General features: G+C 44.4%; 1 protein-coding gene across 2 annotated transcripts in view; it reads right to left on the bottom strand.

The window, feature by feature from the left end:
- Positions 1 to 9,659, bottom strand: part of Tp53bp2 (tumor protein p53 binding protein 2) — a 51,517-nt gene extending 41,858 nt beyond the window's left edge. For both annotated transcript variants that reach the window (XM_041635452.1, XM_041635453.1), the window contains exon 1: positions 9,348 to 9,659. In XM_041635452.1, coding sequence (XP_041491386.1) covers positions 9,348 to 9,374 — 27 coding nt within the window. In that variant the 5' untranslated portion in view covers positions 9,375 to 9,659. The remainder of the gene's footprint in view (positions 1 to 9,347) is intronic.
- Positions 9,660 to 12,470: the final 2,811 nt, after the last annotated feature.

Below are 12,470 nucleotides of genomic sequence, written 5' to 3'. Positions count from 1 at the left end.
AGAAAAGGACAGAACACTGCCTATTTGGAGACAAATTTAAAACTTTCTTTTCAACTATACCTAAAACTGAATTCAGTCAAAGTTTAAATACATCATCCAAAGCAATGTCCCTTGGGGTCACTCTGCTTTCCAGTAGCTTTAATAATCACAAATAAATTAAAAGGAGCAAAATACATGTTTAATATAATCTTCCTGCCTATAACTATTCTGTAAGATCAATGTTGCTATGCTCTCCCCTAAAGTGAGCATTGCTACTTTATTATTATGTGACTTGTTTTACATGAAGATACTATTAAATGTTTCATTTTGCCTTTCACACAGGAAGATGGTGGAGTTCAGTGGAGTAGAGATAGCTATGGGCAGCAAGATGCGAAAGGACACACTTGCTGTGAGCAAGAGAAAAACCCAATACCCCTCTAGCCCTGTGGCGCCCCATGAGATTCCTTAGGAGCGCGAGATGGCAGCAAGGTGACCAGGCGCTCTCTTCTAAATGCTGACTTTGGTATTTTGAATCTTTCAGTCACTTCCTGTAGGCAGCTAAAACTTCTGAAATGGGATGTACCCTTTGCATAAAATGCTTCATTCCATTGGGCTAGATAACAAAGAAACTTGATATCCAGGTAAGGTATTTATTATGCTGTATTAGAGGCCTGTCTTGGAGATTCCTGAAGGGGGAAAACTGCTGTTTCAGAAAGACCACAAGGAATACACAATCGTGTATGAACTGGAGCAAGGCGAACACTGCATGAGCCCAAGGAGAAAGAGACTGCAGTCAAAGGGTTTAAGTGCACACTGACCAAATGGTTGAAAGAAAATAAAAGAAAGAAGCATAAATCTGTCTCTTGAGACCAACAACCAAAAAATACCAAAGTACTGAGCTACTTTTAAATACTAGTGTTGGGGGCCAGCAAGACAGCTCAGCACATAAAAGTGCTTGCTGTGCATGCCCGACAGCCCAAGCTGCATCTCCAGAACCCACCGGAGGAGAGAGCCTTCTCCCTTGAAAGCTGCCCTCTGACATCCACACGCACCATGGCATGCTCAACCACACACACCTACCAAACAGAAAATGAAAATAAGTAATAGTTGTTCAAAATAGCATCTCTATGTTGTAAAATGAACACATTTAACAAAAACTATCTCTATCTCACAGACTAGCTTGTGTGATGGAGAAAACATGAAGAGATGGTTTTTAAAGTCACCTTGACTTGATTTCCTTAGGCCTCTGCCTACTTTGTAGCTATGTTAGGAACATGAAAATATCACTGATTTCAAAACAAAGGGGATCAAGGAGCAGTGAGGCAGGATCCGAAGCTGCTTGAGCAACATGGCTATACAATCAAACGCTTCCTATTGCACTTACAAGGCTGGAAGGGCATGTTAACGTGAAAACTTAACCAGTTAAGAAACTGGTCTGGGCGCAGTGGCACATGCTATAAACCAACTGGTTATTTAGGAAGCGGAAGAAAACAGGAGTGTAAATTTAAGGCCTACCAGGGCCACAGACAGAGTTCAAACTAGACTGAGCAACTTACGGAGATCCTGTCTCAAAAGTAAGAAGTAAACTGTGGGCTGGAGAGATGGCTCAGTGGTCAAGAGCCCTGGCTGCTCTCAGAGGGCCTGGGCTCGATTCTCAGCACCCACGTGGTGGCTCACAACCCTCTGCCACTCCCGTTGCAGGGGACCCGACACTGTCTTCCAGCCTCCTCAGGCACTAGACATACACATGGTAAACAGACACCCATGCAGGTTCTGGCTGCTGTTGTTAAGCACTGTGAAGAGCACCTGCAAGGCCCTAAACTGAATCCCCAGTGCAGAAAGAAAGGGAAGAAGTGAATGACAGATAAATAGCTCCATTCCCACCTTGTTCTGATTCCCAGCCCTAGGAAGTCTATTTCTCCTCTCACCTCTCAATGTCACCTAAGACAACTGGCAGAACAAGTGGTAAACTGTATACACTGAATCTGCAACCAGCTCTTACCACTGGCTAGGCCCTTCATGGGGCTAGGTGACCCTTTTGTTCATTTTTCAGTGTCTTGCAGTCTTTCCCAAGTCTTCCACCATAGCAGCCCTAGAATCCTTTCTCCACACAGCCAAGGAACAAGCTTTCCTAGACATCAGATCATGCCACCTCTCACTATCCTGCACTCAAGAGGTTACCACGTCTCCTCCACAGAAAATGTATATGCCACCTCACTTCCTGCCACTCTTCCCCTACCCCCAAAGCTCTGGTCTAGCTGGTTTCCAATGCTTCAGGATGGGCATCTGCCCCAGACACAGGAATTCTGCCCACTTGAAATGTTCCATGTGGAAATCTTCAGTGTTGGCTCATTCCTTCCTGCTATGCAGATCCAGCAGAAATGTCACTTCCCTGGTCACCTGATGTAAAGCAGCCACCCAGTCACATTAGCCTCACTGAAATTCCATCAAATGCCATTACTTCCTTTAACATATGTCTCCATCTCCCCAAGCTCCATGAGAGGTAGTCTCCCTGAATGTTGTCCTATTCTGTTATGCATCCATGATGTCCAAAAAGGAGCCTGAAATGGAGTGGACATTCACTTAACATGTGCTGAACATGTGCTGTCCCCAAACAGCCATCGTGAGAAAGAAAGAAGAGGCATGATCCAATTAGGATTCCATGCACATCAGCCCTCACTGTCCTCACCCAAGGGACAGTCCCAAGGACACAGAAGAAGTGCTCCCACCCTGTCACCATCTCAACACTTCTGCACCATCCAACCAACCGGAAATGGTTAGAGAATGAACCCAGCCATTTCCGTTTCCCTGTCTTCAACATCTCCAATGTCTCTCTTCCACCCTTTGTCCCTTCTGTTTTGTTTTCAACACCATCTCCTTCACGCCCTGTTAAAACAACCACTGCAGGAGATTTATCCCTCATAAACAGATAATTATTAAGCCCCTTCTCTTTCCCTATGAATGAGAAAGATCTGCGCTCTCTATAGTAGTAGAGGGGGAATTTTTTTAAAGGCCTTTGAGATAATTCCTCTACTTAGGGGCAGGTCACCACCTCCCTTTCAATGGGAACTTGGTAACAGATTTACCAATTTTCTCAATTTAATGTGCATTTAAATAGAAAATACCTGTTTTCTTTTTCCACTTCAAAAATTATCTACATTCTGGAGAGAATTTTTAAGATTTATTTTTATTTATGTGTATATGTGTGTGTGAAAGAGTATATGCATGTGTGTCCAGGTGCCTGTGGAGACCAGAAGTGGGCGCTGGATTCCCAGAGGCAGGAGCTGTTGTGAGCCTCCTGACTTGGGCGCTAGGAAGCCAATTCCAATTCTGTGGAAGAGCAGCAAGTGACCTCAGTCAGTGAGCCTTCTCTCTAGCTTCCGAAGAGCAATTTTGGAAGTTATCATATTAAACACTGGCCAAATGCTAATGATGTCCTGCAAATGCATTACAGTCCAAGTGCTTGCAAGCTTGGCCAGAGCATGTGTCTGCAACCAGCGAGTTCAAATCTCACTTCAGCACAACGGCCAGAAGCAAATTACTGAAACGACTTTGAGCTTCAAATTCTGCTGTCTGAAAATGCAAAGACCAACTTCACTATGTAACAAGGAGACAGTTAGAAAGATTTCTCTAGGTCACAGGGCTGTGTTAGACAAAGGGGCTCTAGACAGAAGTTTTTGCCTGACCTGCAAGGGAAGCTGGGTTTCCCACCTTCCACTTCACACCACCTCCAAGTCCAAGTTTTCAAACAGTTTGTCCCACAGTGAGAGGTCAGTAAAGTGTCCTAACCATCTTTTTTATTATCACTAGTGGCTTAAATTGGTACTTTAAAATTGTTCATTGTGGTTTTCTATAATTCTACTTTTCTATGGGGCTTTTAGTTGGTATGTGTGAAATTTACCTACATTTCTAAGGGCCTGGAGAGATGGCTCAGGAGTTAAGAACATGTACTTCTCAATTCCCAGCACCAACGTTGTGAGCCACGTGTGCCTCCGGCTCAGGGGATCTGACCCCTACCTATGGCCTCTACTGAGCTCAGGGGCACATACCCTCACACAGAAACAGAAATACACATAAGGTTTAAATTAAATCTTTTAAAAATTTCTTCTAAGAAAGCAATTAATATATGTTTCAGAAGTCCAGCGGTTATGACCAGTCAACTGGGCATTTATTTTCATTGATGATTTGGTGCTAGTATAATCTAAATAAATCAGCTTCTAAATTATTTTACATAGAAAAAAACTACACTTGCCAAGTTTCCTCTTACCTACAATCTACACTTGAACTTGGCACTTCTCTGACAAAACAGTACTGAGTGTTTAATGACACTGCTTCGTGCCCCCTCCTCTCAGGAGCTCCTATGACCAACGGTCCACATCCAGTACAGATGCAGAATCTTAAACCTTGCCACTCCAACTAAGAGCACATTTCAAATGTGGTCATTTATCTACATTTTTCTCAATTCTAACAGATAAGAAAAAAATGTTCTGTTTAGTACCTAGCATACTATCAAAACACAGTATTTAAATAATGTTTGGCTTGATTAAGGGGCATGAACTGAAAAGAACCCTCTGGATTCCAAAGCTCTTACAGCCCACACCTCTCGCTCTTTGAGAAGTTGTTAGAGGAGGTTTCTGACATATGACCGCATATTAGACCAGCAGGCACTGCTCCAAAGTTCTCCTGTGTGAACTGGAGAAACCTAGGCCAGTTCCAGACTTCCCAAGGGCTCTGTGTGCCTTAGAAAGGAGTACCACCTGCCACAGATCACCAAGAGATAAGGGCAAAGGATCCCTTAAGAGCTCTAGCACAGAAAGACCTCACTGTTCCTAGAGGCTGCAGGGTAGGGGGGACTGCCAGCTCTTCCTCAAGAGTAAGACTGACACCCCAAGATCCCTTCCAGATAAGCTAATTCTTTTTAATTTTTAAAATATGGGGCACTGCATGCTTGCTTACACTCCTTTATGCTGTCTTAAATCTGATTTCTCTGAAAAGCAAAAAAAAAGTCAGAAAATTTCAAATGTGAAATCACACATAATATAATTAAAGTCACAAGGCCACAAAACTCAAACACATGAAATGTGAGATCTTTTACACATTTTTAAAAATAGACGATTCAACAGTCTTTGACAATTACAACTATAAGAGACAGGAACTCATCTTTAAGAACTGAGTCTAAACTTCATTCTGGAATAAAAACTAACATATTCTTATATTCTTAGTCCGCTGGAAGGAATTCTATCAGAGCACATAATTTACACAGGCTTAATCATTCTCATCAGAAACTTTTTTAAAAAAAATATTTATTTTTAGTGCATTGGTGTTTGGCCTTCACGTCTGTCTGTGTGAGGGCATTGGATCCCCTGAAACTGGAGTTACAGACAGTTGGGAGCTGCCATGTGAGTGCTGGGAATTGAACGTGGGACCTCTAGAAGAGCAACCAGTGCAATTAACCACCGAGCCATCTCTCCAGCCCCAAATTCCTAAAAGTGGCAAATAAAACCGGACCTCTGGAAATAGAGTACTTGAGCAGAAGTGGGGCTTTGGGTCTGCGAAGGAGCAGAACTACAGAACAGAGAAACTGCTGACCAGGGGCCACGCTGCTCACAGAGTCACTGGGACAAACAGAGGCCCCCAGAATCAGGTTTGCTCTCCAGCTCTACAAAACAACTCCAAGTGGTTATGCCCCTGCAGCACTGACAGGAAAAAAGCCACAAACTTGAAACTAAACCATGGTCAGATCAACTGAGCTTTTTAAAACAAGCCAGTGTGTCTGGAAAGATTATCTGTAGTATGATGACATTTGGTTTGATTGCGCATGCAAAACAGTCACCACCAGGCACACACAGCTATTTAAACATAATTAAAATGAATCATTTTTCAAGTTCAGTTCTTAACTCACAATAGCCACCCTGTGTACAAGGCACTGCCGGATAGCACAGGCCAGCACACCCCACTGTCTACACCAGTGTGCCCAAATGTGCCACACAGGCAGATCCAAGGCCTTCTATGGGGCACTGGCAACTACAGGGGATAGCTTTTTGTAGGTGGAATCTGCTTTTTAATTTACCATTTCAATAGCAGATAGGAACTTAAAATTTTAAGAAACTGGTTTCTGAAAAGAGCAGTAAATTCCTTCAGAGCTTGATAAGCTCTTTCATAAAAATGCTGTTTTTGTTGGCATATAACACTTCACAAAAGGAAAAGTCATACATAAAAGAAATCTAGTATAATTTTCAAGTGGGTAAGAATTTTTGTTTTGGATAATTGCCTCCATCTGAAAACCAGTTACAATGAATGAAAAACTAAAACGGCACCCTGTCCAGGTTCAAACAACCCTTCTGAAATGAAGGCAAGGTGTTGGCTCTAGACTCAGTTTCCCCTCATAACTGGCGGAGACAGCACAGAGCTCCAGATGCTGGCCATGGCGGGCATCTGAAAGCGAGAGGAGCCGTCATTCCCACTCACAGCACCCTATCATTAGCGCTGTGGTTCTGTTTATTTTTAGTTAGCCTGCTAGAGTGCATCTTCACTCCCGCTTTGTAACCAATTATCACTGTGTCCCACATAAAGGAAAACTACTTGAGTTTGTACTATTTGGTAAGAAAATACATGAATACCATTTTTTGTATGTATTCAATACAAGGCAACAGAACTCCAAAATGCCTTCCAAAACAAACCAAGGAATTTACTTAGTGCCATAAAAATGTCCTTGAAAATGGTTAGAAAGGTACATTTTTAAATTATGTATATTTTACCACATTAAAAAAAAAGCACAAGGCAACTGATCCACATTTTGAGTGTCCATCTTCCACTAGTATGATGCTTTTCCTGACAAACTTTTAGTTTCCCAAAGTAAGAACAAAATACAACAAAACCTTCCTCATACTAGAATCAAGTTCCAAGCATATTAAAAGCTAAAGACAAAAAACCACATTTAAGAATATGGTTTTAAGCCAGGAATGGTGGCCCATGCCTGTTATCCCAGCATTTGAGATACTGATGCAGGAGAATTGCTGTGAGCTAAAGGGCAGCCTGGGCTACAGAGTAGGTGCCGCACCAGTCTATCTCAAAGAACCAAGATAAACTTTTAGGGGCTTTATAGCTCAGTAACAGAATGCTTGTCTAGCATGTATACAAGGCCTGGGTTTCATCCTTACTACCACACACATGGAAGTTTCCTTTTCAGGTACCCTCATAATACAAGAACAAAGACACATACGACCTGAGGCTTGGGCGCTGGAGAGATGCTTAGCGGTTAAGAGAACTTGTTAGTCCTACAGAGGTCCCGGGTTCAATTCCCACCACCTACATAGCAGTTTCACAACTATTGGCAACTCCAAACTCCAGTTCCAGGGGATCTGAGGAACTCTTCTGACCTCTGCGGGGACCAGACACACACTTAGCTCATACACAGAGACATCTGCACGAGGAAAACACTCACAGACATAAACCTTTTGTAAAAAGAACACAAGGCTGCTAAATGAAAATCTATCTTATGTATGGAAGAACGAGACCCTCGTGTGCAATCACTGTTGCCAATTCAAGAGCTTTATGTAGCGCCAGCCAGGCCCCATACTAATCCCTTCCTTCTTAAAGAGTAACTCTACTCTTCCAGACTACACTGAGAACTAGTACTCTACCATCCCCAACCACAGATGCTGAAGCAGGGAGTTTTGCTTTTTATAAATATCTGAGATTACTAATGTGCAAAATTCCAAAGGGCCTCATGCACACTACACCTGTTCTATTAAGATTCTGACATCAGAAAAGCAGTCAGAACCACGCTACTTGAGGGACTTTCCAAGATTCCTAACTTCTTATAAGAATTCAGAATCTTCTATGTAGTTGGGAGGAAAACATCCCTACATAAAACAAGAAGAAAAACAAAACGGCTGGACGGTGGTGGCACAGCCTTTAATCCCAGCACTTGGGAGGCAGAAGCAGGTGGATCTCAGTGAGTTCGAGGCCAGCGTGGTCTACAGAGCCAGGACTGTTACACTGAGAAACCCTGTCTCAAACCCTGTCTCAAAAAATAAAAGAGAGAGAGAGGGGGGGGGGGTGGAAAAAGACAAACAAAACAAAGGCTACCTTGCTACTGAACTGATCTTCCAGGAAGAAGCCATACTGCAACAAAAATACCTACTCTGTTCCTTTTACTGCTCAGAGAAAAACGGTAGACAACCTACAAAAGTTTTTTCTTCACAACAAAGAAATAAAAACAGAAGGAATACTAAACCAGAAGACACAAAATGCTAACAATTCCAAATTTCTTGACTCTTACCAATAAAAAACATCCCAAGTCATCTAACTCCCCTCCCCAGAAAAAAAAATCAAATTATTATGTGTATGTATAAGATAGAAAAATTTAAGACATCTTCCACAACACAAGGGGCAATGAGACAATATAGTATATACTGCACGTGTAATTACAAAAACAAACAAAACAGACCTCTCCACTCACCCACCCACCCACACATATTTCATTGCTCTATTCCAAGGATTTTCCAAAAGAAAAGGTTGTTTCAGGTGTTCTGTGTTGTTTTCTTAAACAAGTGAAGTTATACGAACATGGGTTGAATGGAATTTAGCGATGGTTATGATTCAAATACATGAACTTTTCGAAGAATATATAAAATTATTATTATTATGATTAAAATAATAAAAAGAACTCAAGTTGACTGCAAGATTGATTCTGTCTATGAGAGGAGCAATACAGCACCCAAGAGGAAATCTACGACTATAGAGGCCACCACAACTAGCCAAATCTTGCGCTCGCTGAAGAAAAGTGGCTTTTCAGAAACCTCCTTCGAAGCTGCAGATCACCTGTGATCTGGGGACCAAGTTGAATGCCTGAAGAGCTCACTCCTTTCAGAGGTCTTGCAGAACAAGCTCTAGGAGCGGGTCACAGAAGTTTTCCTGCAAACTAAAACTTTTAAGGCTACATTTACTAAAACCTGTTTCCACAAAGAGATAGGGTGCCTTGGCTGCTATCGCCAACATCAGATCGAAATTCAAGGGGGGGGGGGGAGTTGGCAGAAATAAAGAAAAGGAAAGGCAAGCGTTTTCCAGCGTTACGCTTCACTCCTGTAAAAAGCCTCAACAATTAAAAGAACAGCCCAGTGCCGTGGCTCTCGACCTTCAAAACAACCCCCCAAAATGTCTCAATCCGAGAGGCAAAGTTTGGAGCGGCGGCCCAGGGCTGCCTCCCTGACCTGCGAGGCAGCATCGTGACCCTAGCGGGGACCGGGCACCGCGAAGCCTCGGAGTCCCGAAGCCCCGAGCTCGACTGGCTCGGCTGCTCCAGCCACCGCGCCCCGCACACTTCCGGGCCCCAAACCGTGGCCCCAGCACGCCCACCTGCTTACCGGCATCATTTTGGACCCGAACCGCATGGACGCGGGGGTCCGGCCGCGGCCTGGCCGAGCACAACTGGCCCGGGGGTCGCGGGCCCCGGGGAAGCAGAGCGAGGACGAGGCCGCGCGCCCGGAGGCCGACCTGTTGCAAGGCAGCGGCGCGCCGATCCCCTCAGCCAACCGGGACGCCACCGAGCCCCCGGCCCACTCCCCTCGCCGGTCCCCCGGACGCGACGCGGCTTTGTCTTCGGCGATCGCGACTCCCTCCTCCTCCTCCTCTCCGAAACCAACTAATCCCCGTCGGGCCCCCACGGAGGCGCTCCGGCCCCGCCCCCTCCCGCGAGGCCCCGCCCGCGGCGCGCCCGGAGGCTTGAAGGAGGGGGCGAGGGAGGGAAAGATCCCCGGCCGGGGCGACGAGAGCGCAAGCGCAGAAGCTGGGGGCGGGGCCGGAGGGGCGGGAACCTTTCGCCCCGGGAGCACAGTGTGGACTCGGGGGCGGGGCGGAGCTGCTCGTGTGCGCGCCTTCAGGCGGAGCCAGGCTCCCGAGAACAATAATCGTAAAACACTGGGATGGAGCCCAGGGCTGTGTCCCTCACTACAGTCCTGAATTGCACAAGACACTTGAGCCTTTTGCCTTAGGGACCGTGATCCTACCTCGAGGAGCAGAGAGGCCCCGCGGCGCCGCGTCACACACCTGACTCGGGGAGCCCTGGGGAATCCGACCGCCCCACAAGATGGAGACTCGCGAGTCCGCCTGGCCCCGGAGCACGTTCTTGGCTGCAGGAGGTCTCGAATCTGTCCTTCCTTTCCAACTCCTCAGGCCATGTCCACGGCCTCATCTAAAAGGTTACTTGCTATGATGTAAGAAGAAAAAAAGTGCTTCGACATTCCTGAACTGGGAGGTGTTGTGTATGCTTTTGAACTGTCAAAGGTTTGAAAAATGTGCAAAGCAGATTTCTGAGGCGCTCTTCCGCTTGTCACACCCTATAAACTTAACACGGATCCTTTCTTGCTATGGAAACGCATGCTGGGAAAAGTGCAGTGTTCTGCTTTGATTGAGCGACACTAGCTGAGGACCCCTCTTCCACCATCCAGAGAGACATAGGCTTCAGGAACTGTAACTCCCAGAAGCTCATTTCAGGTTAAGTAGCACATGCTAGCTCACTCGAAATTATATACCATTACACAAGATTCCCGACAACAAAATGAAATAAAGCACCTGGATTTATGTAGCTTCAAGAATAAAGCCAGCTGAATGTGGTGGTGTACATTTGTAATCTCAGCTCTTGTGAGGCTGAGGCAGGAGGATGGCGGTGAGTTCTAGGCCAGTCTGGCCTGAAAGAGTAAGCCCTTACAAAAAAAAAACAAAACAACAAGAGGAAAAAAAAAAGCTCACCTTTTTAAAATTAAATTAAAAATTATATTCCCAACGACTCAGAAGACTGAGGAAGGAAGATCCCAATAAAAAGGCCTGCCTGGGCAGCTTGGTAGAATAGGTCTCAAAACATAAACTAAAAAAAGAGTCTTGGAATATAGCTCAGTGATACGGTGCTTTTTTAACGTGTGTAAGCCCTGGTTTTAATAAAAAGAATTAACAGTCCTTGTTCGAAGTAGTGATGCACACCTGTCCTCCCAGCCCTGGAAAGGCCAAGGCAGGAAGAATCAGGAATCTGAGGCCAGCCTGGGCTACATGCCTTGTCTCCAAATACATACATGAACAACAAATAAAAGAATGTTTCTTAATTTAACATATCCCTAACCAAAATTGCCATCAAACTCCCTATTGGCACCATCCCAATTCCTGTATCTAAGTATTAAATTATAACTGATGCAACTAAAATTTAATGTTCTAATGAAACCTAGTTTAGTTAGAGTCTATTAATTTTAAGATTATGCTGGGTTAAGTAAAGAAAATCCAGACCTTCATTTATTCAGTAATATTTATCAAAATACTAACTATGTACTATGTATTCTAAGTACTATGGATCAATCAATCAATGAACAAAATAAAGTTGAATAGGCAATAAAACCAGTATTTAAGTGTTTTGGTAATAAATATTTTATTTTAAAACCATTTATATTTCCCAGGGTAAGGAAACAGACTATATAAGGATGAGGCTTTATGATGTATTTTTTAATAGGGTATTCAAAACAGGCCTCACTGAGAAGCACAAACTTGAAGGAACAAGCTACATGAATCTGTGAAGGAAAGCTTCCAAGCAGATTAGCCCATACTTAGCCCCAGAGAGAGGATCCTGCTTAGTGTATTCAGGTCCAAGATAGTGTATGAGACAGAAGAGCGTATATAAGGCAGGGTGATGTGCAGGATTGAGTAGGAGCTGGAGAGATGACTCAATGGATGAAAACATTTGCTGCTTTTCCAGCGGACCTGAGTTTGATTCCCAGCACCCACCCACAAAGCAGCTAACGACTGTCAACTCTAGTTCGGGGTGGGTAATCTGTTGCCCTCTTCAGGCCACCATGGGCATTGCATGCACATGGTACACATACATACATGCAGTCAACATCCATACACATAAAAATAGTCAAGTAAACCAAGGCCTATTATTATAAGGATATTAGTGTTTAGGAAGTAAAACGGGTGTGGTAGTTTGAATGAAAAGAGTCCCATAGGCTCATGGGAACTGGCACTATTGGGAAGTATGGTTTTGTGGTCTCTCTGGAGCAAGTGTAGCTTTGTTGGAGGAACTGTCACTGGAGGCAGGCTTTGGGGTCTCAGAAGCTCAGGCATGTCCTAGTGTGTCTGATTCTCTTCCTGCGGCCGGCCAATCTGGATGTTGAACTCTCACTTCCTTCTCCAGCATCATGTCTGCCTGCATGCCACCAGGCTTTTCACCAAGATGATGCTAGACTAAACCTCTGAAACTGTAAGCCAGTCCCAATTAAATGTTCTCCTTTATAAGAGTTGCCATGGTCATGATGTCTCTTCACAGCAATAGAAACTCTAACTAAGGCAGTCGGGAAACAATGAGAAAAGGGTTTTAACAGAAGAATGATGTACACTGTTGTATTTCAATAGGATCATCCAGCTACTAGAAAAGACTGAGAGAGTCCATAGGAGGCCCTTGTAATGCTATAGACAGGAGATGAAAGTAAGGGGTATGGATGATCAAG

This window comes from Microtus oregoni, unplaced genomic scaffold (genome assembly GCF_018167655.1).
Source record: "Microtus oregoni isolate MIOR12 unplaced genomic scaffold, Mior012 000047F_ref0000412, whole genome shotgun sequence".
NCBI classification, from domain to species: domain Eukaryota; kingdom Metazoa; phylum Chordata; class Mammalia; order Rodentia; family Cricetidae; genus Microtus; species Microtus oregoni.
This window is presented reverse-complemented; position numbering and strand designations above follow the sequence as displayed.